The sequence below is a fragment of the Cherax quadricarinatus genome, chromosome 35 (genome assembly GCF_038502225.1).
Source record: "Cherax quadricarinatus isolate ZL_2023a chromosome 35, ASM3850222v1, whole genome shotgun sequence".
NCBI classification, from domain to species: domain Eukaryota; kingdom Metazoa; phylum Arthropoda; class Malacostraca; order Decapoda; family Parastacidae; genus Cherax; species Cherax quadricarinatus.
This window is the reverse complement of record NC_091326.1, coordinates 8254367-8281268: the sequence shown is the minus strand read 5'-3', so window position 1 is coordinate 8281268 and position 26902 is coordinate 8254367. Positions and strand designations below refer to the sequence as shown.

Genomic DNA, 26902 nt, shown 5'->3' with positions numbered 1-26902 from the left:
AGAAGACTCAATATTAACCTAGGTGTAGTAAGGTCAGAAGACTCAATATTAACCTAGGTGTAGTAAGGTCAGGAGTCTTAATAAGGTCACGAGACAGGTACCAGTTGTACATGAGGATAATAATTATCTTCCACATGTAAATTAACCATAAAACAAGTTTAGATTTTCTTCTTAGATCTGGAACATAAATAAATAATAAATTGTGTAGAAAGGTCAACATAAAGACTTAGAGTTGTATCACATATTTATAAGTGGATTTTGTAGCTCAAGGAACTCTACACCTTGATCCAAAAGTTGCCTTCTTCTTTGTAATTCTCTATGCAAGTATCTTCTGAAATAACTGTACTCATCAACAAGTAACTACATGTTCATATATATATATATATATATATATATATATATATATATATATATATATATATATATATATATATATATATATATATATATATATATATATATATAAAATGCCGGGAGCAAGGGCCTAGTAACCTCTTCTCCTGTATAAAATACTAAATTTAAAAAGAGAAACTTTCGTTTTTCTTTTTGGGCTACCCTGCCTTGGTGGGATACGGCTGATTTGTTGAAAATATACATACATACATATATATATATATATATATATATATATATATATATATATATATATATATATATATATATATATATATATATATATATATATATATATATATATATATATATATATATATATATAGGTAGTAGGTTGGTAGACAGCAACCACCCAGGGAAGTACTACCGTCCTGCCAGATGACTGTGAAACAAAAACCTGTAACTGTTTTGCATGATGGTAGGATTGCTGGTTTCTTTTTCTGTCTCATAAACACGCTAAGATAACAGGGATATCTTGCTACTCCTACTTACACTTTGGTCACACTTCACAGACACGCACATGCATATATATATATACATACATCTAGGTTTTTCTCCTTTTTCTAAATAGCTCTTGTTCTTTTTTATTTCTTCTATTGTCCATGGGGAAGTGGAAAAGAATCTTTCCTCCGTAAGCCATGCGTGTCGTATGAGGCGACTAAAATGCCGGGAGCAATGGGCTAGTAACCCCTTCTCCTGTATACAATTACTAAAAAAGAGAAGAAGAAAAACTTTATAAAACTGGGTTGCTTAAATGTGCGTGGATGTAGTGCGGATGACAAGAAACAGATGATTGCTGATGTTATGAATGAAAAGAAGTTGGATGTCCTGGCCCTAAGCGAAACAAAGCTGAAGGGGGTAGGAGAGTTTCAGTGGGGGGAAATAAATGGGATTAAATCTGGAGTATCTGAGAGAGTTAGAGCAAAGGACGGGGTAGCAGTAATGTTAAATGATCAGTTATGGAAGGAGAAAAGAGAATATGAATGTGTAAATTCAAGAATTATGTGGATTAAAGTAAAGGTTGGATGCGAGAAGTGGGTCATAATAAGCGTGTATGCACCTGGAGAAGAGAGGAATGCAGAGGAGAGAGAGAGATTTTGGGAGATGTTAAGTGAATGTATAGGAGCCTTTGAACCAAGTGAGAGAGTAATTGTGGTAGGGGACTTGAATGCTAAAGTAGGAGAAACTTTTAGAGAGGGTGTGGTAGGTAAGTTTGGGGTGCCAGGTGTAAATGATAATGGGAGCCCTTTGATTGAACTTTGTATAGAAAGGGGTTTAGTTATAGGTAATACATATTTTAAGAAAAAGAGGATAAATAAGTATACACGATATGATGTAGGGCGAAATGACAGTAGTTTGTTGGATTATGTATTGGTAGATAAAAGACTGTTGAGTAGACTTCAGGATGTACATGTTTATAGAGGGGCCACAGATATATCAGATCACTTTCTAGTTGTAGCTACACTGAGAGTAAAAGGTAGATGGGATACAAGGAGAATAGAAGCATCAGGGAAGAGAGAGGTGAAGGTTTATAAACTAAAAGAGGAGGCAGTTAGGGTAAGATATAAACAGCTATTGGAGGATAGATGGGCTAATGAGAGCATAGGCAATGGGGTCGAAGAGGTATGGGGTAGGTTTAAAAATGTAGTGTTAGAGTGTTCAGCAGAAGTTTGTGGTTACAGGAAAGTGGGTGCAGGAGGGAAGAGGAGCGATTGGTGGAATGATGATGTAAAGAGAGTAGTAAGGGAGAAAAAGTTAGCATATGAGAAGTTTTTACAAAGTAGAAGTGATGCAAGGAGGGAAGAGTATATGGAGAAAAAGAGAGAAGTTAAGAGAGTGGTGAAGCAATGTAAAAAGAGAGCAAATGAGAGAGTGGGTGAGATGTTATCAACAAATTTTGTTGAAAATAAGAAAAAGTTTTGGAGTGAGATTAACAAGTTAAGAAAGCCTAGAGAACAAATGGATTTGTCAGTTAAAAATAGGAGAGGAGAGTTATTAAATGGAGAGGTAGAGGTATTGGGAAGATGGAAGGAATATTTTGAGGAATTGTTAAATGCTGATGAAGATAGGGAAGCTGTGATTTCGTGTATAGGGCAAGGAGGAATAGCATCTTGTAGGAGTGAGGAAGAGCCAGTTGTGAGTGTGGGGGAAGTTCGTGAGGCAGTAGGTAAAATGAAAGGGGGTAAGGCAGCCGGGATTGATGGGATAAAGATAGAAATGTTAAAAGCAGGTGGGGATATAGTTTTGGAGTGGTTGGTGCAATTATTTAATAAATGTATGGAAGAGGGTAAGGTACCTAGGGATTGGCAGAGAGCATGCATAGTTCCTTTGTATAAAGGCAAAGGGGATAAAAGAGAGTGCAAAAATTATAGGGGGATAAGTCTGTTGAGTGTACCTGGTAAAGTGTATGGTAGAGTTATAATTGAAAGAATTAAGAGTAAGACGGAGAATAGGATAGCAGATGAACAAGGAGGCTTTAGGAAAGGTAGGGGGTGTGTGGACCAGGTGTTTACAGTGAAACATATAAGTGAACAGTATTTAGATAAGGCTAAAGAGGTCTTTGTGGCATTTATGGATTTGGAAAAGGCGTATGACAGGGTGGATAGGGGGGCAATGTGGCAGATGTTGCAAGTGTATGGTGTAGGAGGTAGGTTACTGAAAGCAGTGAAGAGTTTTTACGAGGATAGTGAGGCTCAAGTTAGAGTATGTAGGAAAGAGGGAAATTTTTTCCCAGTAAAAGTAGGCCTTAGACAAGGATGTGTGATGTCACCGTGGTTGTTTAATATATTTATAGATGGGGTTGTAAGAGAAGTAAATGCGAGGGTCTTGGCAAGAGGCGTGGAGTTAAAAGATAAAGAATCACACACAAAGTGGGAGTTGTCACAGCTGCTCTTTGCCGATGACACTGTGCTCTTGGGAGATTCTGAAGAGAAGTTGCAGAGATTGGTGGATGAATTTGGTAGGGTGTGCAAAAGAAGAAAATTAAAGGTGAATACAGGAAAGAGTAAGGTTATGAGGATAACAAAAAGATTAGGTGATGAAAGATTGAATATCAGATTGGAGGGAGAGAGTATGGAGGAGGTGAACGTATTCAGATATTTGGGAGTGGACGTGTCAGCGGATGGGTCTATGAAAGATGAGGTGAATCATAGAATTGATGAGGGAAAAAGAGTGAGTGGTGCACTTAGGAGTCTGTGGAGACAAAGAACTTTGTCCTTGGAGGCAAAGAGGGGAATGTATGAGAGTATAGTTTTACCAACGCTCTTATATGGGTGTGAAGCGTGGGTGATGAATGTTGCAGCGAGGAGAAGGCTGGAGGCAGTGGAGATGTCATGTCTGAGGGCAATGTGTGGTGTGAATATAATGCAGAGAATTCGTAGTTTGGAAGTTAGGAGGAGGTGCGGGATTACCAAAACTGTTGTCCAGAGGGCTGAGGAAGGGTTGTTGAGGTGGTTCGGACATGTAGAGAGAATGGAGCGAAACAGAATGACTTCAAGAGTGTATCAGTCTGTAGTGGAAGGAAGGCGGGGTAGGGGTCGGCCTAGGAAGGGTTGGAGGGAGGGGGTAAAGGAGGTTTTGTGTGCGAGGGGCTTGGACTTCCAGCAGGCATGCGTGAGCGTGTTTGATAGGAGTGAATGGAGACAAATGGTTTTTAATACTTGACGTGCTGTTGGAGTGTGAGCAAAGTAACATTTATGAAGGGATTCAGGGAAACCGGCAGGCCGGACTTGAGTCCTGGAGATGGGAAGTACAGTGCCTGCACTCTGAAGGAGGGGTGTTAATGTTGCAGTTTAAAAACTGTAGTGTAAAGCACCCTTCTGGCAAGACAGTGATGGAGTGAATGATGGTGAAAGTTTTTCTTTTTCGGGCCACCCTGCCTTGGTGGGAATCGGCCGGTGTGATAATAATAATAATAATAATAAAAAAAAAATATATATATATATATATATATATATATATATATATATATATATATATATATATATATATATATATATATATATATATTTATAATGTAAGAAGCAATCTGTTGCCTAGTCTTGTGGAGGTATATTTAAATGCATTTTCCTACAATTCTGTAATGGTTACCTTACTGGCACTTATATGATAATTTCACTGGAGTTTATGGAGAGGTTGTAGACAGTGACTATGTCTTAACCCTGTAAGACTTGAATAATGTAGCTCCTGGGCCCGGCTACACCATCTACCTCTCCTTACTTTCTGCCCATATATAGACCGAACCAGACATACTTCGTATGTTAAATTCTGGCTCGTGGTGTCACAAGAATGTCGCACATTGTTGTAGGTCAGACACACACACACGCGCGCGCGCGCGCGCGTATACACACACACTGGTAAGTAGGTTAGGTTTGTCAGGAAACAGGACAAGTGTATCCTGACGCGGGTCTTAGTCAGATGGTGACCCGCAGCTGAAGCTTTTGATCATCTGACCGAGGCCTTCCGCTGGTTTACCAGTTCACCCCTTTAAAAATTATTGTTATGATTATAACCATTAGATAGTAAGTTGTGTACTGGTAAGCTCTAAGCTCACGGTAATTTACGAGTTGTAAATATTTTTAACTATTGTCGTTATTATAATTAATGTTAGTAGAAGTGTTATTATTATTATTATTATTATTATTATTATTATTATTATTACTATTATTATTATTATTATTATTATTATTATTATTATTATTATTATTATTGTTATTATTTCTTGCTTATATTATAGATTTATTTCGATCGCATCATATTTTATTTTCCTGTACATAAATTTAGTAACGCCATAAAACTGACGCATTCCGTAAAGGACTGAAATTGGCTTCGTGGAAGTGCGTCCTGAGCTTCACAATAGGATCCAGTGGCCCTGTGTCCTGCCATGCAGTCTTGCAATTCTTTGGGAAAGTTTATCGGTGCCTCGTCCATTCACGTGCCCCGCGTCTCAGCTCTCTGTGACTGTTTAAATGCTGGTGTTGGGCACAAGGTCACACACTCTTCGGTTTGGCATCGACGTTAGCCTAGCATTCGGTGTCTCCCTACCCCTCTCCGGGGATCCTTCCTCCCTTCCTTGACCGCCTCTTTTAAACACTCCCCTCAAACTCCTTTCACTCTCCTCCTCCTACTCCCTTTTCCACATTATCTCTTTCCTCTAAGACTCCCCTGTGTCAAATCTTCATTTACACCCCGTGTTCTTTCCCTCAGAGTTGTTGTTTCCTTTCTATCTTCGCCTAAGCCACATTTTTCCCTTAATCTTCCCTTAGTAATATCCCACCCACCTACCCATCACGCTCCTCCTTCCTTCCTCCCAGCTTCCCCTTAACCCCCCACCTCCCCCTCCCGCTTTCCACCCTCAGTGCCCCCTTCCCCTTTTTCTTGCTGAGCACCTCCTCCTCCTCCCTGTGAGTGGCCCTCTCCCACTCCTGTCCTGCTGGTATATAAGCTCTCCTAAACTCCTGGGAACTCACTTGGTATTTCTCCCTCGGTGTAATAACTTATACTCACCAGGTAAGTGCATGGGACAAGTGTGTGTGTTTGTGTGTGTATGTGTGTGTGCATCACACCATTGACTCCTCAAGACGCAATTTTCAGAACAAGTTTTTGCCGGGACGTTTTGCTTTCTTAAAGCTTCATTAAAACGAAACATTGCCGCAGTACAGTGTTCTGCAGCCTGTGTTTTGTCTTCAGTATTGAATCCAGTGACTCGTGTCCTCGAAGATTATTATTATTATTATTATAATCAAAGGGGAAGCGCTAAACCCGGAGGATTATACAGCGCCTGGGGGGGAGGATGTGGAAGGCATTCAGGCTTAATTCGGGGAACTGGAGCACAGATCCAATTCCCTAAATCAAGAGCCCCTCACCAACATCAAGGAACCTTCCTTGAGGGGGTCCTCGAAGAAGACAAGTGTTCTTTCCCAACTTGAGTTTGATGCAGTGTGTCTTCTTGGGTGACTTCAGGTACAGATGCAGCAGATTTTCCACATATGAAACAGCAAAAATGTTTTCGTCGCCCCTCGGACGCCACACAGCGGTGAAACCCGTGTGTTTACACCTTACTAAAGTGCACGAAGTAAAAAACAAAGGGAAGAATAAATTCACATTCACCGTCTTACTGGTTTAGTGATATAATATTAATTTCCATGATTATCAGAATACATTATTTGAAGTAATACATAAATATTACTCACTGAGATACAACTGTTGACTTTATCAGCTTTTTCTATCAGCAAAATCCGATTCAGACATCAACTATAGCTCTAATCCGGCCTGAGGAAATTTTTTCAAGCTGAGTTAACTACTGAACCCATAGTGGAATGCTTGACGATATACTCATCACCCTGCTGAAGTTCCCCAGCTCAGGCTGATAGATTTCCTTATGTGTAAATCTATCCTGTGTATGGGAATATGACAGGAATATCATCTTCAAGATCATCCCATATATGATGAAGAATTAGACACATGTGCAACACCAGATGTTGCAGGTGTCTAATTCATCATCTTGAATTGTGGAGCTGGACGCCACATCCTGTAAGATTACGTGCGACAGGACAACCAACTTTCATGATTGGTGCTGACTAAACATAGTTCATTTTCTAACCTTGTAAATAATAATCATAATAATAATAATAATAATAATAATAATAATAATAATAATAATAATAATAATAATTTATTATTATTATTATTACTTATTTCAATAAGATATATTTGACATAAAGGTTTATTACACGGAAAATTCGGTATTTATGGGAGGCATTTCGAAGCAAGCCACATACATATATAATATAGTATATTAGGTTTATATAAAACACAACTACATTATTAACCTCAAGGTACATAACTGGGTAATGATTTTAGAGCTGTTTTAGACAGTCTTACTAAACCAGCGAGTATCAGCAGGAGTAATCTAGGACATCATGGATCATTACCTGCGAAGCGTTGAAATCTCCACATATCTGATCATCAGTGGTGAACTTTCATCCTCCATATTCCGTCGTACGAAAAAATAAATCTTAGGACACGAAAGGGTGATCCTGTTCTTAATTAAGCATGAGTAAGCTACTAAAACAGTAGATGCTTAACACTCACTACTGCCACGACAGTTGTCTGATCATCGCGCGAGTCATCGATGGCAACGACCCGCCTCAGGAGACATTGTCTGGCGACTAAACCAAACTGCCGCTGTGCTGACACTCTTACGTTGTAATAGAAATAATTCGTAAAGAAAATAATGCGCTGTGGAAGTCGCTACTTTGTGAACATCAAAATGATCCATTAATAAACAATAAGTGTTGTAAGCTTAAAAAATAAGTAAACGAAAACAATAAATGCCATAATAAAAAACAATAAATGACATAAAATAAAACAATAAACGCCATAATAGAAAACAATAAGCGCAGTAAACAAAAGAAGTGTCGTAAAAAATTCCATAAAACCCACAGAATGTATCGTTACAGACACATGAAGTCTGAGAAGCAGCGTCACACAATGAAATATACCAACTCTCACCACGAAGAATTTAGGAAAAATATTTGTGTAATATAAATCTTACAATAAACAAAGTTGACGCAAAAGTTCTCATAATACAGCGAAGTGTTTGAACGTTGTCCGAGGAAAATAGTCACAGAAAATAAGTCACAATTTTGACTGAAAAAAAAGTCACTGGAAAACAATCATATAGGTTAAGTTGTGACTTTTTTCTAGGATTCGTTTGAATTGACGCTGTAAGTTTAAGCCTGGTGTATGTAAACCCTCACATGGCACTTGTATACACACTGGTACATGTATATCACTGGATATACACCGAGAGATAACTCCCTAATTTAGGTGGGTTAAAGTCTTGCTAACCCTCGAGGGGACGACTGGCCTTATACCTGACAACTTTTTTTGGCCGCAACAGTTATCGTCTCTCAGAGACGTGTGTATGTGTCTCTGTGTATGATGTCAGCGTTGACTTCGCTCCTTTATTCTGCGAATATCTCCCCGTCTCTTCTTCTTTTCTATATTTTCTTTGTCTTCATTTGTTCTGCCTGGGTGTCTTCTGTCCTTCAGTTTACGCTCCTCCTTGTGTTTTTGGTCACACCCTCGTGGACCATTAGCTCTTCTGTGAGTGACTAGTCTGTTGCTGCTGTCACCGCTATCCATCTGCTGTTATTACTAACTTGCTTCTACCATGACAAATTTGTTGAGCTCATCCTATTAATTCAGTGTTATGAACGATAAAAATAAAATCACAACATCGTGGCTGGTATAATTCACCAAAAAAAAAAGCAGTTAGGAGAGGACTCTTAGGACGACGTTTCGCTCCCTCCTGGAGTGTAGTCAAGGCACCACTCACTTAACAATGGTTCAGGACGGACCAAAGCGTCGCAATGAGATTTATTTCCTGGAAAATTTGTTTTCTGCTCATTTCTTCCCAAAAATACAATTTAGAAGCCAACTTTATCTTAAAATTAAGATAATTTAAATATTTCTACCTAATACTTCAAATATGACAGAAAACGAAAAATCCCTCTCTAAAGCGATTAATTATGCAATAAAAATAAACTAGTATATTCTTAATAAAATTAAATCAGGGAACGGGTGGGGTTCGAACCCATGGCAAGCGAGTCCTAAAACTAACAGGCCAGTGCGTTAACCACTGCGCAAGTTGACACTGATAAGAGGAATCGAACTAAGTATATTTCTATACACCACAAGGAGGTTAATATGAGTCCATGCTAACCTCCTATGGTGTATATCCTGTGGTGTATATTCTGTGGTGTATATCCACAGGATATACAACACAGGATATACAACACAGGATATACAACACAGGATATACAACACAGGATATACAACACAGGATATACACCACGTTAACTCTTCTCAGTCCATATACACTAAAATTTCTGTCAAATATTACCATGTATTTGAAGGCTGAAAGAATCATTATGTTCTTGACAGTTCTGTGAGGTTATGACACTTCTGAGAGGTTATGACACTTCTGTGAGGTTATGACAGTTCTGTGAGGTTATGACACTTCTGAGAGGTTATGGTAGTTCTGTGAGGTTATGACAGTTCTGTGAGGTTATGGTAGTTCTGTGAGGTTATGACAGTTCTGAGAGGTTATGACAGTTCTGAGAGGTTATGACAGTTCTGAGAGGTTATGACAGTTCTGAGAGGTTATGACAGTTCTGAGAGGTTATGACACTTCTGTGAGGTTATGACAGTTCTGAGAGGTTATGACAGTTCTGAGAGGTTATGACAGTTCTGAGAGGTTATGACAGTTCTGTGAGGTTATGGTAGTTCTGTGAGGTTATGACAGTTCTGTGAGGTCATGGCAGTTTTGTGAGGCTATGACAGTTCTGTGAGGTCATGACACTTCCGTGAGGTTATGACAGTTCTGTGAGGTCATGGCAATTTTGTGAGGTTATGACAGTTCTGTGAGGTCATGACACTTCTGTGAGGTTGTGACAGTTCTGTGAGGTCATGACACTTCTGTGAGGTTATGACAGTTCTATGAGGTCATGGCAGTTCTTTGAGGTTATGACAATTCTGTGAGGTCATGACACTTCTGTGACGTTATGACAGTTCTGTGAGGTCATGACACTTCTGTGAGGTTATGGCAGTTCTGTGAGGTCATGACACTTCTGTGAGGTTATGACAGTTCTGTGAGGTCATGACACTTCTGTGAGGTTATGGCAGTTCTGTGAGGTCATGACACTTCTGTGAGGTTATGGCAGTTCGGTGAGGTCATGACACTTCTGTGAGGTAATGACAGTTCTGTGAGGTTATGACAGTTCTGTGAGGTCATGACACTTCTGTGAGGTTAGGACAGTTCTGTGAGGTCATGACACTTCTGTGAGGTTAGGACAGTTCTGTGAGGTCATGACACCTCTGTGAGGTCATGATACTTCTGTGAGGTCATGACACTTCTGTGAGGTTATGGCAGTTCTGTGAGGTCATGACACTTCTGTGAGGTTATGGCAGTTCTGTGAGGTCATGACACTTCCGTGAGGTTATGACAGTTCTGTGAGGTTATGACAGTTCTGTGAGGTCATGACACTTCTGTGAGGTTAGGACAGTTTTGTGAGGTCATGACACTTCTGTGAGGTCATGACACTTCTGTGAGGTCATGACACTTCTGTGAGGTCATGACACTTCTGTGAGGTCATGACACTTCTGTGAGGTTATGGCAGTTCTGTGAGGTCATGACACTTCTGTGAGGTTATGGCAGTTCTGTGAGGTCATGACACTTCTGTGAGGTTATGACAGTTCTGTGAGGTTATGACAGTTCTGTGAGGTCATGACACTTCTGTGAGGTTATGGCAGTTCTGTGAGGTCATGACACTTCTGTGAGGTTATGACAGTTCTGTGAGGTTAGGACAGTTCTGTGAGGTCATGACACTTCTGTGAGGTTAGGACAGTTCTATGAGGTCATGACACTTCTGTGAGGTTAGGACAGTTCTGTGAGGTTAGGACAGTTCTGTGAGGTTAGGACAGCTCTGTGAGGTCATGACACTTCTGGGAGGTTAGGACAGTTCTGTGAGGTTAGGACAGTTCTGTGAGGTTAGGACAGTTCTGTGATGTTAGGACAGTTCTGTGATGTTAGGACAGTTCTGTGAGGTCATGACAGTTCTGTGAGGTCATGACAGTTCTGTGAGGTGATGACAGTTCTGTGATGTCATGACAGTTCTGTGAGGTCATGACAGTTCTCCAGTTTGCCATAATATAAACACTGAGAATGCTCTGACGTTCATATTGAGGTGGATAGTGAAGTGGGTAGTGAAGTGGGTAGTGAAGTGGGTAGTGAGGTGGGTAGTGAAGTGGGTAGTGAGGTGGGTAGTGAGGTGGGTAGTGAAGTGGGTAGTGAAGTGGGTAGTGAAGTGGGTAGTGAGGTGGGTAGTGAAGTGGGTAGTGAGGTGGATAGTGAAGTGGGTAGTGAGGTGGATAGTGAAGTGGGTAGTGAGGTGGGTAGCGAAGTGGGTAGTGAGGTGGATAGTGAGGTGGGTAGTGAGGAGGCAGTGAGGTGGGTAGTGAGGTGAGTAGTGAAGTGGGTAGTGAGGTGGGTAGTGAAGTGGGTAGTGAGTTGAGTAGTGAGGTGGGTAGTGAGGTGAGTAGTGAGGTGGGTAGTGAGGTGAGTAGTGAAGTGGGTAGTGAAGTGGGTAGTGACGTGGATAGTGAGTTGAGTAGTGAGGTGGGTAGTGAGGTGAGTAGTGAGGTTGGTAGAGGTGGATAGTGAGGTCGATAGCGAGGTGGGTAGTGAGGTGGGTAGTGAGGTGGATAGTAAGGTGGATAGTGAGGTGGATAGTGAGGTGGATAGTGAAATGGGAAGAGGTAGATAGTTTATCCTATACGTTTAGGCCAAGACTGTAACCTCAGCTTACTTACCTGTTAATATTTGTCCTCACCTGTCTATATCTGCCATAACTACCTATCTATATCTGCCATAACTACCTGTCTATATCTGCCATCACTACCTGTCTATATCTGCCATAATTACCTGTCTATATCTGCCATAACTACCTGTCTATATCTGCCATCACTACCTGTCTGTATCTGCCATAACTACCTGTCTATATCTGCCATAACTACCTGTCTATATCTGCCATCACTACCTGTCTATACCTGCCATAACTACCTGTCTATATCTGCCATAATTACCTGTCTGTATCTGCCATAACTACCTGTCTATATCTGCCATAACTACCTGTCTATATCTGCCATAACTACCTGTCTGTATCTGCCATAACTACCTGTCTATATCTGCCATAACTACCTGTCTGTATCTGCCATAACTACCTGTCTATATCTGCCATAACTACCTGTCTATATCTGCCATCACTACCTGTCTGTATCTGCCATAACTACCTGTCTATATCTGCCATAATTACCTGTCTATATCTGCCATAACTACCTGTCTATATCTGCCATAATTACCTGTCTATATCTGCCATAATTACCTGTCTATATCTGCCATAATTACCTGTCTATATCAGCCATAACTACCTGTCTATATCTGCCATAACTACCTGTCTATATCTGCCATAACTACCTATCTATATCTGCCATAACTACCTGTCTATATCTGCCATAACTACCTGTCTATATCTGCCATAACTACCTGTCTATATCTGCCATAACTACCTATCTATATCTGCCATAACTACCTGTCTATATCTGCCATAACTACCTGTCTATATCTGCCATAACTACCTGTCTATATCTGCCATAACTACCTATCTATATCTGCCATAACTACCTGTCTATATCTGCCATCACTACCTGTCTATATCTGCCATAACTACCTGTCTATATCTGCTATTAATACCCGCCTATGTGTGTGATACTATCTCAGGATCTCCGTGGCTTTCTCAGAAGACACAAAGCGACAGAAGACAGACATCTCAAAGAAGTAGTCAGAAGGCATAGAAGGGAAGGAAGTGAATGCACAAGAGGATGAAAGAAACGAAGTGGAATTGAAAGTTACCACGTGTGACGGGAAGATAGAAATGGAATTGGTTTTCCCCTCTATGTGAACAGTGAGCATTGTGTTAAAAGCAAGATGGAGGGAGATGGAGATAATGGGAGGGGGGATGGGGGAAGGATGGGAATGGGGTAAATGGGGTCCTGATGGTAATTACGAAAACACACGCGGGCGAGCAACACAGTCTAAGTGTCTATTGTCAAGTGTCTTTGACAACTGGTAACTGACATATACAGTCTCTCGCTCCCTCAGTGGGAGAGTTCAGTGGGAGGGTTCGGTGAGAAGGTTCAATGGGAGGGTTCAGTGGGAGGGTTCAGTGGGAGGGTTCGGTGGGAAGGTTCAGTAGGAAGGTTCAGTGGAAGAGTTCAGTGGGAGGGTTCAGGGGGAGGGTTCAGTGGGAGGGTTCAGTGGGAAGGTTCAGTGGGAGGGTTCAGTGGGAAGGTTCAGTAGGAGGGTTCAGTGGGAGGGTTCAGTGGGAGGGTTCAGTAGGAGGGTTCAGTAGGAGAGTTCAGTGGGAGGGTTCAGTGCGAAGGTTCAGTGGGAGGGTTCAGTGGGAGGGTTCAGTGGAAAGGTTCAGTGGGAGGGTTCAGGGGGAGGGTTCAGTGGGAGGGTTCAGTGGGAGGGTTCAGTGGGAGGGTTCAGTAGGAGGCTTCAGTGGGAGGGTTCAGTAGGAGGGTTCAGTGGGAGGGTTCAGTGGGAAGGATTCAGTAGGAGGGTTCAGTGGGAGGGTTCAGTGGGAGGGTTCAGTGGGAAGGTTTAGTAAGAGGCTTCAGTGGGAGGCTTCACTGGAAAGGTTCAGTAGGAGGGATCAGTGGGAGGGTTCAGTGGGAAGGTTCAATAGGAGGGTTCAGTGGGAGGGTTCAGTGGGAAGGTTCAGTGGGAGGGTTCAGTGGGAGGGTTCAGTGGGAAGGTTCAGTGGGAAGGTTCAGTGGGAGAGTTCAGTGGGAAGGTTCAGTGGAAGGGTTCAGTGGGAAGGTTCAGTGGGAAGGCTCAGTGGGAAGGTTCAGTGGGAAGGTTTAGTGGGAGGGTTCAGTAGGAGGGTTCAGTGGGAGGGTTCAGTGGGAGGGTTCAGTGAGAGGGTTGAGTAGGAGGGTTCAGTGGGAAGGTTCAGTGGGAAGGTTCAGTGGGAAGGTTCAGTGGGAGGGTTCAGTGGGAAGGTTCAGTGGAAGGGTTCAGTGGGAAGGTTCAGTGGGAAGGTTCAGTGGGAAGGTTCAGTGGGAAGGTTTAGTGGGAGGGTTCAGTAGGAGGGTTCAGTGGGAGGGTTCAGTGGGAGGGTTCAGTGAGAGGGTTGAGTAGGAGGGTTCAGTGGGAGGGTTCAACATCACAGTATCATCCGCGACCCAATAAGGCTTTAGGGTCAGGGTCGCGTAGGTGTTGGGCTGGAAGTAGGTAGGTAGGTAGGGTAGGTAGGGTAGGTAGGGTTGGTAGGTAGGGTAGGTAGGCAGGGAGGGTAGGTAGGTAGGTAGGTAGGTAAGTAGGGTTGGTAGGTAGGTAGGTAAGTAGGGTTGGTAGGTAGGTAGGTAAGTAGGGTTGGTAGGTAGTTAGGGTAGAATGGGTGGGTAGGTAGGGTAGGTAGGTAGGTAGGGAGGGTAGGTAGGGTAGGTAGGTAAGGTAGGTAGGGTAGGGTAGGTAGGTAGGTGGGTAGGTAGGTAGGTAGGTAGGTAGGTAGGTAGGTAGGTAGGTAGGTAGGTAGGTAGGTAGGGAGACGAGTTAATTTAGACAGGGAGATTAAAACGAAAAAACTTAATACAGGAGTCCTAAGATACATACATATATTAACATCATTACGTCTCTGTCTCTCTGTCTGTCTGTCTGTCTGTCTGTCTCTCTCTCTCTCTCTCTCTCTCTCTCTCTCTCTCTTATGTTTCTGACATGTGTGGCCCTCTTCAGAAAGGTTGTATTTCTCATTATTTTCGTAGCTTATTGGTGGGAGGAGCTGAGGCAACAACCAGGAACCGGTTCCTGGTTGTTGAGCCAATATTGGGTGAAGGTGAGACGAGAATGTAGAGAGTGAATAAACGTCTTGGCAAGGACCATAAGTGTGACTGCAGCCTCCTCCTCCTGTGACTGCAGCCTCCTCCTTCTTCTGTGACTGCAGCCTCCTCCTTTCTTCTGTGACTGCAGCCTCCTCCCTCTTCATCTGTGACTGCGGCCTCCTCCTTCTTCTGTGACTGAGGCCTCCTTCTTTCTTCTTCTGTGACTGTGGCCTCCTCCTTCTTTCTTCTTCTGTGACTGAGGCCTCCTTCTTTCTTCTTCTGTGACTGTGGCCTCCTCCTTCTTTCTTCTTCTGTGACTGAGGCCTCCTCTTTCCCCTTCTTTTGTGACTGTGGCCTCCTCTTCCCCCTTCTTCTGTGACTGTGGCCTCCTCCATCTGTCTTCTTCTGTGACTGTGGCCTCCTCTTCCCCCTTCTTTTGCGACTGTGGCCTCCTCCTCTCCCTTCTTCTGTGACTGCAGCCTCCTCCTTCTTCTTCTGTGACTGCGGGCTCCTCCTTCTTCTGTGACTGAGGCCTCCTTTCTTCTTCTGTGACTGTGGCCTCCTCCTCCTTTCTTCTTCTGTGACTGTGGCCTCCTCTTCCCTCTTCTATTGTGACTGTGGCCTCCTCTTCCCCCTTCTTCTGTGACTGTGGCCTCCTCCATCTGTCTTTTTCTGTGACTGTGGTCTCCTCTTCCCCCTTCTTTTGCGACTGTGGCCTCCTCCTCCCCCTTCTTCTGTGACTGCAGCCTCCTCCCCCTTCTTCTGTGACTGCTGCCTCCTCCTCCTTCTGTGACTGCAGCCTCCTCCTTCTTCTCCTTGTTCTTCTAACAACTCACTCTGAACTTAACACACACATTAATACGCTGATTTAAGCCCGTTAGCTTTCAAGAATAAATATTTTTTTTAGCCATTCAGCCTCGCACTATTAGCCGAAAGCTAATAATTTCTGAGCCTAACGAAGTTATTACGAACCAGTCTCACGTTGTTTGTATCATGCAGTGGTGGGTACAACCAGTCTCATGTTGCTTGTATCATGCAGTGGTGGGTACAACCAGTCTCATGTTGCTTGTATCATGCAGGTGGTGGGTACAACCAGTCTCATGTTGCTTGTATCATGCAGGTGGTGGGTACAACCAGTCTCATGTTGCTTGTATCATGCAGGTGGTGGGTACAACCAGTCTCATGTTGCTTGTATCATGCAGGTGGTGGGTACAACCAGTCTCATGTTGCTTGTATCATGCAGGTGGTGGGTACAACCAGTCTCATGTTGCTTGTATCATGCAGGTGGTGGGTACAACCAGTCTCATGTTGCTTGTATCATGCAGGTGGTGGGTACAACCAGTCTCATGTTGCTTATATCATGCAGGTGGTGGGTACAACCAGTCTCATGTTGCTTGTATCATGCAGGTGGTGGGTACAACCAGTCTCATGTTGCTTGTATCATGCAGGTGGTGGGTACAACCAGTCTCATGTTGCTTGTATCATGCAGGTGGTGGGTACAACCAGTCTCATGTTGCTTGTATCATGCAGGTGGTGGGTACAACCAGTCTCATGTTGCTTGTATCATGCAGGTGGTGGGTACAACCAGTCTCATGTTGCTTGTATCATGCAGGTGGTGGGTACAACCAGTCTCATGTTGCTTGTATCATGCAGGTGGTGGGTACAACCAGTGACATGTTATATAATATATATATATATATATATATATATATATATATATATATATATATATATATATATATATATATATATATATATATATATATATATATACATATCTTTCAACACACTGGCCGTAACCCACCAAGGCAGGGTGGCCCAAAAAGAAAACCAAAATTTTTCTTTTTAAATTTAGTAATTTATACAGAAGGGGTTACTAGCCCCTTGCTCCCGGCATTCTAGTCGCCTCCTACGACACGCATGACTTACGGAGGAAGAATGCTGTTCCACTTCCCCATGGAGATAAGAGGAAATAAACAAGAACAAGAACTAGAAAGAAAATAGAAGAAAACCCAGAGGGGTGTGTATATATATGCTTGTACATGTATGTGTAGTGTGACCTAAGTGTAAGTAGAAGTAGCAAGATGTACCAAAAATCTTGCATGTTAATGAGACAGAAAAAGGGACACCAGCAATCCTACCATCATGTACAGCAATTACAGGCTTTCGTTTTACACTCACTTGGGTGGTTCCTGTCTACCAATCTACTACCTATATATATATATATATATATATATATATATATATATATATATATATATCTTTCGTGAATGATGAAAGTGATTTTTATATAAAGTCAAATAATGGTCAAGCCATAAAGCGTATTTGGCAAATAAACTACAAATTAATATGTCTGTCGTAAGAAAACGTGTGTTTGTCGTAAGAAAACGTGTGTTTGTCGTAAGAAAACGTGTGTTTGTCGTAAGAAAACGTGTGTTTGTTGTAAGACAATTTTTAATTCAAAGTTTGAAGTTACGCATCATGAATACACATGTTTTACAATTGTCATCGTTGGCTGGGAGCAAACAAACATTAGCACGACCTCAACCTGGTAAGGAAGGAGGGGAAGGAGGGGGCTTGTAAACCCCATCACTCCCACCACAAACACACAATATAAAACACAACCAACACACTGTTTTAAGAATAACTTTATATACAGCTTCAAGAGCAGGCATCTCATGTTACGAGATGACTGGAAATAATGATTCTGCTCACTTGAAAGTAGACAGAAGGGAAGAGATGCTGAGGGAGGAGATATCATGTCCCGTCAAGTGAGAAAGCAAAGATGAGCAACTCCTCATCTATCCCATAGATGGTAGCACAGGAACAGACTGATGCTCAATTGATCATTTTGTCTGACACAGGTAAATGAGAAATTCTTATTTTGTCCACGGACAAGAGAGTGTATGTCGCATCTTTATCCTAAACGAGTGAAAAGTCCCATCTTTCTCACCAATAAGAGTGTAAGTCCCATCTTTCTCACCAATAAGAGAGTGTAAGTCCCATCTTTCTCACCAATATGAGAGTGTAAGTCCCATCTTTCTCACCAATAAGAGAGTGTAAGTTCCATCTTTCTCACCAATAAGAGAGTGTAAGTCCCATCTTTCTCACCAATAAGAGAGTGTAAGTCCCATCTTTCTCACCAATAAGAGAGCGTAAGTCCCATCTTTCTCACCAATAAGGGAGTGTAGGTCCCATCTTTCTCACCAATAAGAGAGTGTAAATCTCATCTTTCTCACCAATAAGAGAGTGTAAGTCCCATCTTTCTCACCAATAAGAGAGTGTAAATCCCATCTTTCTCACCAATAAGAGAGTGTAAGTCCCATCTTTCTCACCAATAAGAGTGTAGGTCCCATCTTTCTCACCAACAAGAGAGTGTAAGTCCCATCTTTCTCACCAATAAGAGAGTGTAGGTCCCATCTTTCTCACCAATAAGAGAGTATAGGTCCCATCTTTCTCACCAATAAGAGAGTGTAAATCCCATCTTTCTCACCAATAAGAGAGTGTAGGTCCCATCTTTCTCACCAATAAGAGAGTGTAGGTCCCATCTTTCTCACCAATAAGAGAGTGTAAGTCCCATCTTTCTCACCAATAAGAGAGTGTAAGTTCCATCTTTCTCACCAATAAGAGAGTGTAGGTCCCATCTTTCTCACCAATAAGAGAGTGTAGGTCCCATCTTTCTCACCAATAAGAGAGTGTAAGTTCCATCTTTCTCACCAATAAGAGAGTGTAGGTCCCATCTTTCTCACCAATAAGAGAGTGTAGGTCCCATCTTTCTCACCAATAAGAGAGTGTAGGTCCCATCTTTCTCACCAATAAGAGAGTGTAAGTTCCATCTTTCTCACCAATAAGAGAGTGTAGGTCCCATCTTTCTCACCAATAAGAGAGTGTAAGTTCCATCTTTCTCACCAATAAGAGAGTGTAGGTCCCATCTTTCTCACCAATAAGAGAGTGTACGTCACATATTTCCCACACACAAGAGAGTGTAGATCTCATCTTTCTCACAGACAACATCGTTCACATTTCAATTGTGTAATAATTAAGACTTAATGCCAGGAATATCCTGACAAAACTGAAGAACAACTTCATTTCCGGTTTTTTCTTTATGCTTCGCTGGTCGTATATTGAAAAATGATGGTAAGTCATTCACCTTAGTGGAGCAGCGGTAAACCCGTGTGGGTCATTCAGCGGTTATGTAGAGTTTGGTTAACCTGTTATTCATACTTATAGTATACTACAGAGTTAAAGTTACTGATTACCTTCAGTTACATTACCTGTAGTTACGTTACCTCCAGTTACATTACCTGCAGTTACGTTACCTGCAGTTACATTACCTGCAGTTACATTACCTGTAGTTACGTTACCTCCAGTTACATTACCTGCAGTTACGTTACCTCCAGTTACATTACCTGCAGTTACGTTACCTCCAGTTACATTACCTGCAGTTACATTACCTGCAGTTACATTACCTGCAGTTACATTACCTGCAGTTACATTACCTGCAGTTACGTTACCTCCAGTTACATTACCTGCAGTTACATTACCTGCAGTTACATTACCTGCAGTTACATTACCTGTAGTTACGTTACCTCCAATTACATTACCTGCAGTTACGTTACCTGCAGTTACATTACCTGCAGTTACATTACCTGTAGTTACGTTACCTCCAGTTACATTACCTGCAGTTACGTTACCTCCAGTTACATTACCTTCAGTTACATTACCTGCAGTTACATTACCTGCAGTTACATTACCTCCAGTTACATTACCTGCAGTTACGTTACCTCCAGTTACATTACCTGCAGTTACATTACCTGTAGTCACGTTACCTCCAGTTACATTACCTGCAGTTACGTTACCTGTATTTACATTACCTGTAGTTACGTTACCTCCAGTTACATTACCTGTAGTTACGTTACCTGTATTTACATTACCTGTAGTTACGTTACCTCCAGTTACATTACCTGTAGTTACGTTACCTCCAGTTACATTACCTGCAGTTACGTTACCTGTATTTGCATTACCTATAGTTACGTTACCTCCAGTTACATTACCTGTAGTTACGTTATCTTTTGTTTCATTAACTGCAGTTACGTTACCTGTAGTCAGTTTCGAAGGTCACCGACCCGCGGCGAGGTCTTAGACCAATTTTCCTAGCTGCTGGCCCGATCGACCAGGCTCTTGGTGCCAGTGGCACGTAGACTAACGTGTGCACCACAGCCCGGCTGATCAGGAGCTGGCAGCGCCGTGAAGACCTCTCCTTAGGTACTGTTAGCAGTCCCATGTATATGGAATGTAATCAAAGGTCCAGGAGCTATACCTCTTCAATAAGGACTTCCGTAAGTGTACGTATTTATACTTCCTTATTACTGCCCTCATGACTCACGAATTCGTAATAACACGACTGCAAATAAGTCAGGGAACAGGTGAGATGGAACCTATGGCATTTGAGTCGTAAAACTCATTGGCCTGTGAGTTTTGAGACTCATTCGCCATCTGTTCAAACCTTACCCGTTCCGTGGTTTCTTACTGGTAACTGTGTCACGCCGCTTCTAGGTTGTGTTAGCAAGGTAGCTTACATCTAAAGGTCAGTAGTGAGGTAAAAGGTATACTGAACTGTAACGTCAATACACCTGTGGAAAGTCAGGGACTGGATGGATGATGGTGAATGTTTTTTCTTCTTTGGGTCACCTGCCTTGGTGGGACACGCCGCTCAGGTTAACCAACACATGGATGAAGTGACACATTTGCATACATTTAGGACAATTTTCATGGATACATTTCGGCCCTGGGACCTTGGTCATTCGGCCCCAGGACCGAAACGTTCCGAATATGGATGTCATGTGTGCACTTGTGTCAATTTATCTGTAAGTAGTGAGTTGAGGACGACAACATGAGTGTTGAGAGTAAGAGTGACCTAAAATAAGCTGGGCGCCCCGGGTCCACACACCCTCCTTGCATACGACCACACATGCCCCTATCAGACACCCCTGCCACTCTAGACGGGTGGCAGGGGTGTAAGGTATGGGCGGTGTGGGCGTGATGGGACCCCAGGAAAGGGGTGGATCCCGGGGCCCCGCCCTCTGCCCCGCGTGACCACGCCCCTTAACCTGGTGTCTCTTGCAGGATGCGGCCGCTGTGTCTCTCACTCCTGCTGGTGGTGATTGCTTCTGCCGGCGCCGACAAGCTCTTCCCCGGCCCTCCTGCAGGGTCAGCTGCCAGGGACTTCGCTGGGGCTTTAGATGGCTATCTGCCCCCTAGGGAACCTACCACCTGTGACCCTATCTATGAAACATCCACTTACACCTCCGTCGTGGTGTCGTCCAGCGTCGTGACGAGGACGTCCACGGTGATCAGAACGAGCAGCACCACGAAATATACCACCCAGGTCGTCCCTACCACAGTCACCAGGACGGAGACAGTGTCCAGACCACAGATAAACACTGAAACTGTCAGGAAGACGATAACAAGCGAGGTGGTAAGATCAGTCACTAACACCGTCTCAGGTCCAGAAACCACCCAGACCGTGTTGACAACAGTCACCAGCTCACAAGAAATCCAGAAAACCACCACCTCGACTGTGAGATCTTCCACCACCAGCGACATTGTGGTCATCAGAACAAACGTGGAGACATCTGTGGTGCCGACGACTTCGGTCACGACGATCGAGCGAGTGGTGACGAACACTGTGTCGTACCAGCCGCCACCCGTGGTCAGCATCAGCACTAAGACCTCTGTGGTCCAGTCCACAGTCGACAAACCAGGACCGACAGTCACCGTATCGAAGACAAGCGTAGAACGCACGACTGTGGCCACCACCAGCACCTATCAACCTCCAGCTGTGAGTGTGACGCAGACCAGCACCATCAGTAAGGTCACCTACACCACCAGCACCACCACCAAGGTCACAGACAGTACACAGTTCAAGAAGACGGTCATCACCCGCACAGTCACTGATACACGGTATGAGACTAAGACTCAACGGGTTACAGTCACCCAGACGACAACCCAGGTGGTGAGTCGTACCATCACTCAAACTGAGGTCACCACGCAGTTGCAACCCACGACTATCGTCAACACGCAGACGGTACTCAAGACGGAGGGAGGGGTTGGCACCACTTATACCTCGACTATCCGTAGTAGCGTCGTGACCACCGTCAGTCTCCCAGGGCAAGTGGTGACACAGCAAGTGACGAGCACTCAGGTGAAGGACAGCTTGGTGTACATTACCGTGGGTGGTGACAGGACCATCACAGTCACCAAGACAGAGCAGCAACCATGCACTAAGACAGCCTACAACTACCAGGCTCCAGCAATTCCCTTCGAGTTTCCTAATTAGCTTCGAGGGACCACTGTCAACAAGTGTAACATTACTGACAATACTCGTACTTACAGACACAACATAGACTTCCACACACAACATAGCCTTCCATACACAACATAGCCTTCCATACACAACATAGACTTCCATACACAACATAGCCTTCCATACACAACATAGCCTTCCATACACAACATAGCCTTCCATACACAACATAGCCTTCCATACACAACATAGCCTTCTATACACAACATAGACTTCCACACACAACAAAGACTTCTACACACAACATAGCCTTCTATACACAACATAGACTTCCACACACAACATAGTCTTCCACACACAACATAGCCATCCATACACAACATAGACTTCTATACACAACATAGCCTTCTATACACAACATAGCCTTCCATACACAACATAGCCATCCATACACAACATAGACTTCCATACACAACATAGTCTTCCACACACAACATAGTCTTCCACGAACACAGCGTTTCACACAAAACATAGCCTTCCACATACAATATAGCGTTCCATACACAACATAGACTTCCACACACAACATAGCCACCCATACATATCATAGACTTCTATACACAACATAGCCTTCCATACACAACATACTCTTCCACACACAAAAAATGAAAACTTAAGCTCCACATTCACAAGCACAAAGACACACACACACACACACACACACACACACACACACACACACACAAACAAACACACACACCACAAAGTCCTACACAGACTGCAAAAAAAGCATCGTTCTCCCCACACAAACACAACCAAACACAACAAACAGCTGTTGCGGCTCCGTGTTCATTATTAGAGACGAGAGATTGTTTTTCAGAATATTTATTTTTAAAGATTTTCATGAGTTTATAAATAAAAAGGAATAATTTATTTAGGGTAATAATAAGGTATCATCCTCACTTGGGTCCACTCAGAATGATAATTATTTTGACATTATTGATGAGATACAATACCCACTAGTTGATGAATAAGACACCAAGGGGCAACATTTGGGTATCTTTATTGATGAATAATACACGTGCAATACTTGGGTAACTTTACTGACGAAACTTATCTCTTCCACAACAGGCTTCTTCAGTCGGATACAAGTGGATACAATACTGGAAACTGCAGTAGTTTTAACGTGATGTGTCCGTCACTCTTGGTAGGACGTAGTCAGTCCCTTAAGATTTGAGGGACTGACCACCTCCTACCAATAGTGACGGAATAATCCCATCAAAACTACTTCTATAGTCTTCAGTGTCGTATTCACCTGTATTCGACTGAAGAAGCCTGTTGTGCAGGAGAAACTCAAATATTGCACATGTATTTTATGCATCAATAAAGATTCCCAAGTCTTTAACATGTATTTTAATCATATATATATATATATATATATATATATATATATATATATCTATATATATATATCTATATATATATATATATTGATGAAAATCTTAAAAGATTACAGAGTGAACAATTTGAAGGAATTCAGGGTGTAAATGGAATCTGGCGTATGTTTTCATTCAGTAGAACACGGGCACATACTTCCTTCGTGTGTTATGTGTCAGAGAAGAGTGTCTTGAGTGCTTAAAGTACATCCATCAGTGGCCTTTGTTCCACTTTATTACTTGTGATTCTTCCGCAAACCGAAAATATAACCTGAAATATATTATTGGAGTGCAGGTGTAAAACTGAGTTTATATATCTCTGTGTACGTGTATGTTGTCGACATTATGAATCGGGAAATATAAATTTGTAAAATAAATCATAACTTCTGAGACCTGTTGCTTTTTCCCTAATAACAGAAGAGTTCAGGTACTCTCAGGCGCAGCAAGTATATGGTAAGTATTCACCACTTTGTTATTACTCGATTATATTCATAGTGATCTGCTCGACCCTTAAGGAACTTACAGCACCTTGGGAATGAGAGGCAGATAAGTAGGAGAATGTTGTTCAGTTTAGTGTTTATTATAGTCATCTCAGCATCAAGGCACTACAACGGCTATATATATTCATGTTACTGATTCCCTCAGGTCTGGTGCCTTGGTGTTGTTGAGGGGTTCATAATCTAAGGAACAGGGCCTGTTCTTCCCATCCTTTGGACTCATACTGAATGCCTCCCATTCCTCGGGTGTTGTATGACTCATGTATCATACAGCACCTAGCGAACTTCCCTGTGCTAGTATTAGTAATACTGTCATAAATGTTGACGTATAAATGATGGCTCGGAGATGATTTGTTTTTTATCATTGCAGGACGATGCACACACTGCTGCTGGTGTTGCTGGCTCTGGCAGGGACCTCCCTGGCTGCCAAGCTGCCTACCATCCCCGGCATACCTCCAGGCAGCGGCAGGCAGCTCTTCCCAGAGTCCTCCAATGACCTCTTCTCCGGCGCGCAGGACTTCCTTGGGTCCTACCTCCCACCGCCCCAGGAGCCCTGCGTCCCGGAAACGGAGACGCAGACGCAGACTACCGTCGTCACGTCGTACACCGGGAGGACGCAGTCCACCGTCACCACGCAGACTCAGACGAAAACAGTGACTAGTACACAGCGTGAGGTGTCCACTGTGTACACCACACGTCACACCACCGTGGGTCTCCCCTCCACTGTCTACACTACACTAATCTCGACGCAAGTGATCACCGTCACTCAGACAGGCGTCACCACCCGTCCAGGAAATACTATCACCGTCACCGACACGAGCACCCGCGTGACAACGATCACTCAGGTCGTCACAGAGGTATCAACGGTCATCAGCACCGTGGGAAAGACCACCACGACCACGCTAACATCCACACAGGTCGTACCTACTACCTACACGCGCACGCAGACCGGAACACGGACCGAAGTGGTCACTACGACTCATAGACCTGTCACCAGCACACAGGTGGAGACGCAGGTGCAGACCACAGTAGTGACGATAACTCTCCCAGGCCAGACGCAAACCCAGGTGGTGACGCAGGTGTCCACGACCTACCAGACGCGGACAGTGACGCAACCTGGCGTCACCTCCACGGTGGTGTCCACGCAAGTGAACACCGTCAGGAGCACTGTCATCAGCACAATAGTGATGACCACCTTGATCACCCAGGTGGAGACCAACACCCAGCTGCAGACTCGTACCACCACCCAGCTGACCATCCAGCAGCTGACTACAACCAGCTACCAGACCCAGTCGATTGTCTCCACTGTCACCACCACCCGCTACAGCACCCAGGTGGTGCCCACCACTGTCCTACAAGTCGTCACCGTCACCAGGACGGTGCCAGAACAAGGCTCAGATGTCACTAATTACGTCACTTACACTGTGACCTCCACGGTGACCAGGAGGGGAGACGTGAGCACCACGCAGCAGGTGACCACCATCACACGCACTAATGTGATCACCAGCACCGTGGCAGGAGGTCGGGAGGTCACGGTGACCCGCACCACAGCCTTGCCTTGCACCACTACAGCCGGATACAACTATAACCAGCCAAAGGTGGCATTTATCCTCCCAGGCTGATTATCCTATGAGAAGAGTGGTGACCATCTGTCTGACTGCATGGTGACCATCTGTCTGACTGCATGGTGACCATCTGCCTGACTGCATGGTGACCATCTGTCTGACTGCATGGTGACCATCTGCCTGACTGCATGGTGACCATCTGCCTGACTGCATGGTGACCATCTGCCTGACTGTATGGTGACCATCTGCCTGACTGTATGGTGACCATCTGTCTGACTGCATGGTGACCATCTGTCTGACTGCATGGTGACCATCTGCCTGACTGCATGGTGACCATCTGCCTGACTGTATGGTGACCATCTGCCTGACTGTATGGTGACCATCTGTCTGACTGCATGGTGACCATCTGTCTGACTGCATGGTGACCATCTGTCTGACTGCATGGTGACCATCTGCCTGACTGTATGGTGACCATCTGCCTGACTGCATGGTGACCATCTGTCTGACTGCATGGTGACCATCTGACTGACTGCATGGTGACCATCTGACTGACTGCATGGTGACCATCTGACTGACTGATGACTGCACGGTGACCATCTGCCTGACTGCATGGTGACCATTTGACTGACTGCATGGTGACCATCTGACTGACTGCATGGTGACCATCTAACTGATGACTGCACGGTGACCATCTGTCTAACTGCACGGTGACCATCTGCCTGACTGCATGGTGACCATCTGACTGACATCGTCCCAACGGATGAAACACAAACACACACACACAGATCACACACACACACACACACACACACACACACACACACACACACACACACACACACACACAAACACACAAACACACAACACACACACAGATCACACACACACACACACACACACACACAGATCACACACACACACACACACACACACACACACACACAACACACAAACACACACACACAGATCACACACACACACAAACACACATCTTAAAATTTCACCGACTTTTATCTAAATATTAAATTAATAAACAAAATATGTATCTTGTCTGGAAATAAAATTAAAAAAAATAAAATCTTTATTCTTTATTACGCCATTATTATTATTATTATTATTATTATTATTATTATTATTATTATTATTATGATTATTATTATACTGATTATTATTATACTGATTATTATTATTAAACTTACCCTCCTCTTCCTTGGATTAGGTTTGATCCAAGAAAGAGGAGGGTAGCTCTAACTCCTC

At 43.5% G+C, this 26902-nt stretch overlaps 1 protein-coding gene across 2 annotated transcripts; it reads left to right on the top strand.

Annotated features, from left to right (window-relative positions):
- The first annotated feature begins 5744 nt into the window (after positions 1–5744).
- Positions 5745–26482, top strand: LOC128695129 (uncharacterized). Of its 2 annotated transcripts, none has more exons than XM_053785561.2 (2): positions 5745–5901; positions 20968–23973. In XM_053785561.2, the coding sequence occupies exon 2, from the start codon at positions 20969–20971 to the stop codon at positions 22178–22180; it is 1212 nt and encodes a 403-aa protein (XP_053641536.1). In that variant the 5' UTR covers positions 5745–5901; position 20968; the 3' UTR covers positions 22181–23973. The 2 variants fall into 2 exon arrangements, with proteins under 2 accessions (XP_053641536.1, XP_053641535.1); XM_053785560.2 differs by lacking the exon at positions 20968–23973 and adding an exon at positions 24451–26482 and having other exon boundaries at positions 5822–5901.
- Positions 26483–26902: the final 420 nt, after the last annotated feature.

Coding starts and splice junctions, on each gene's coding strand:
- LOC128695129 (XM_053785560.2), top strand. CDS start 24,455: ATGCACACACTGCTGCTGGTGTTGCTGGCTCTGGCAGGGACCTCCCTG.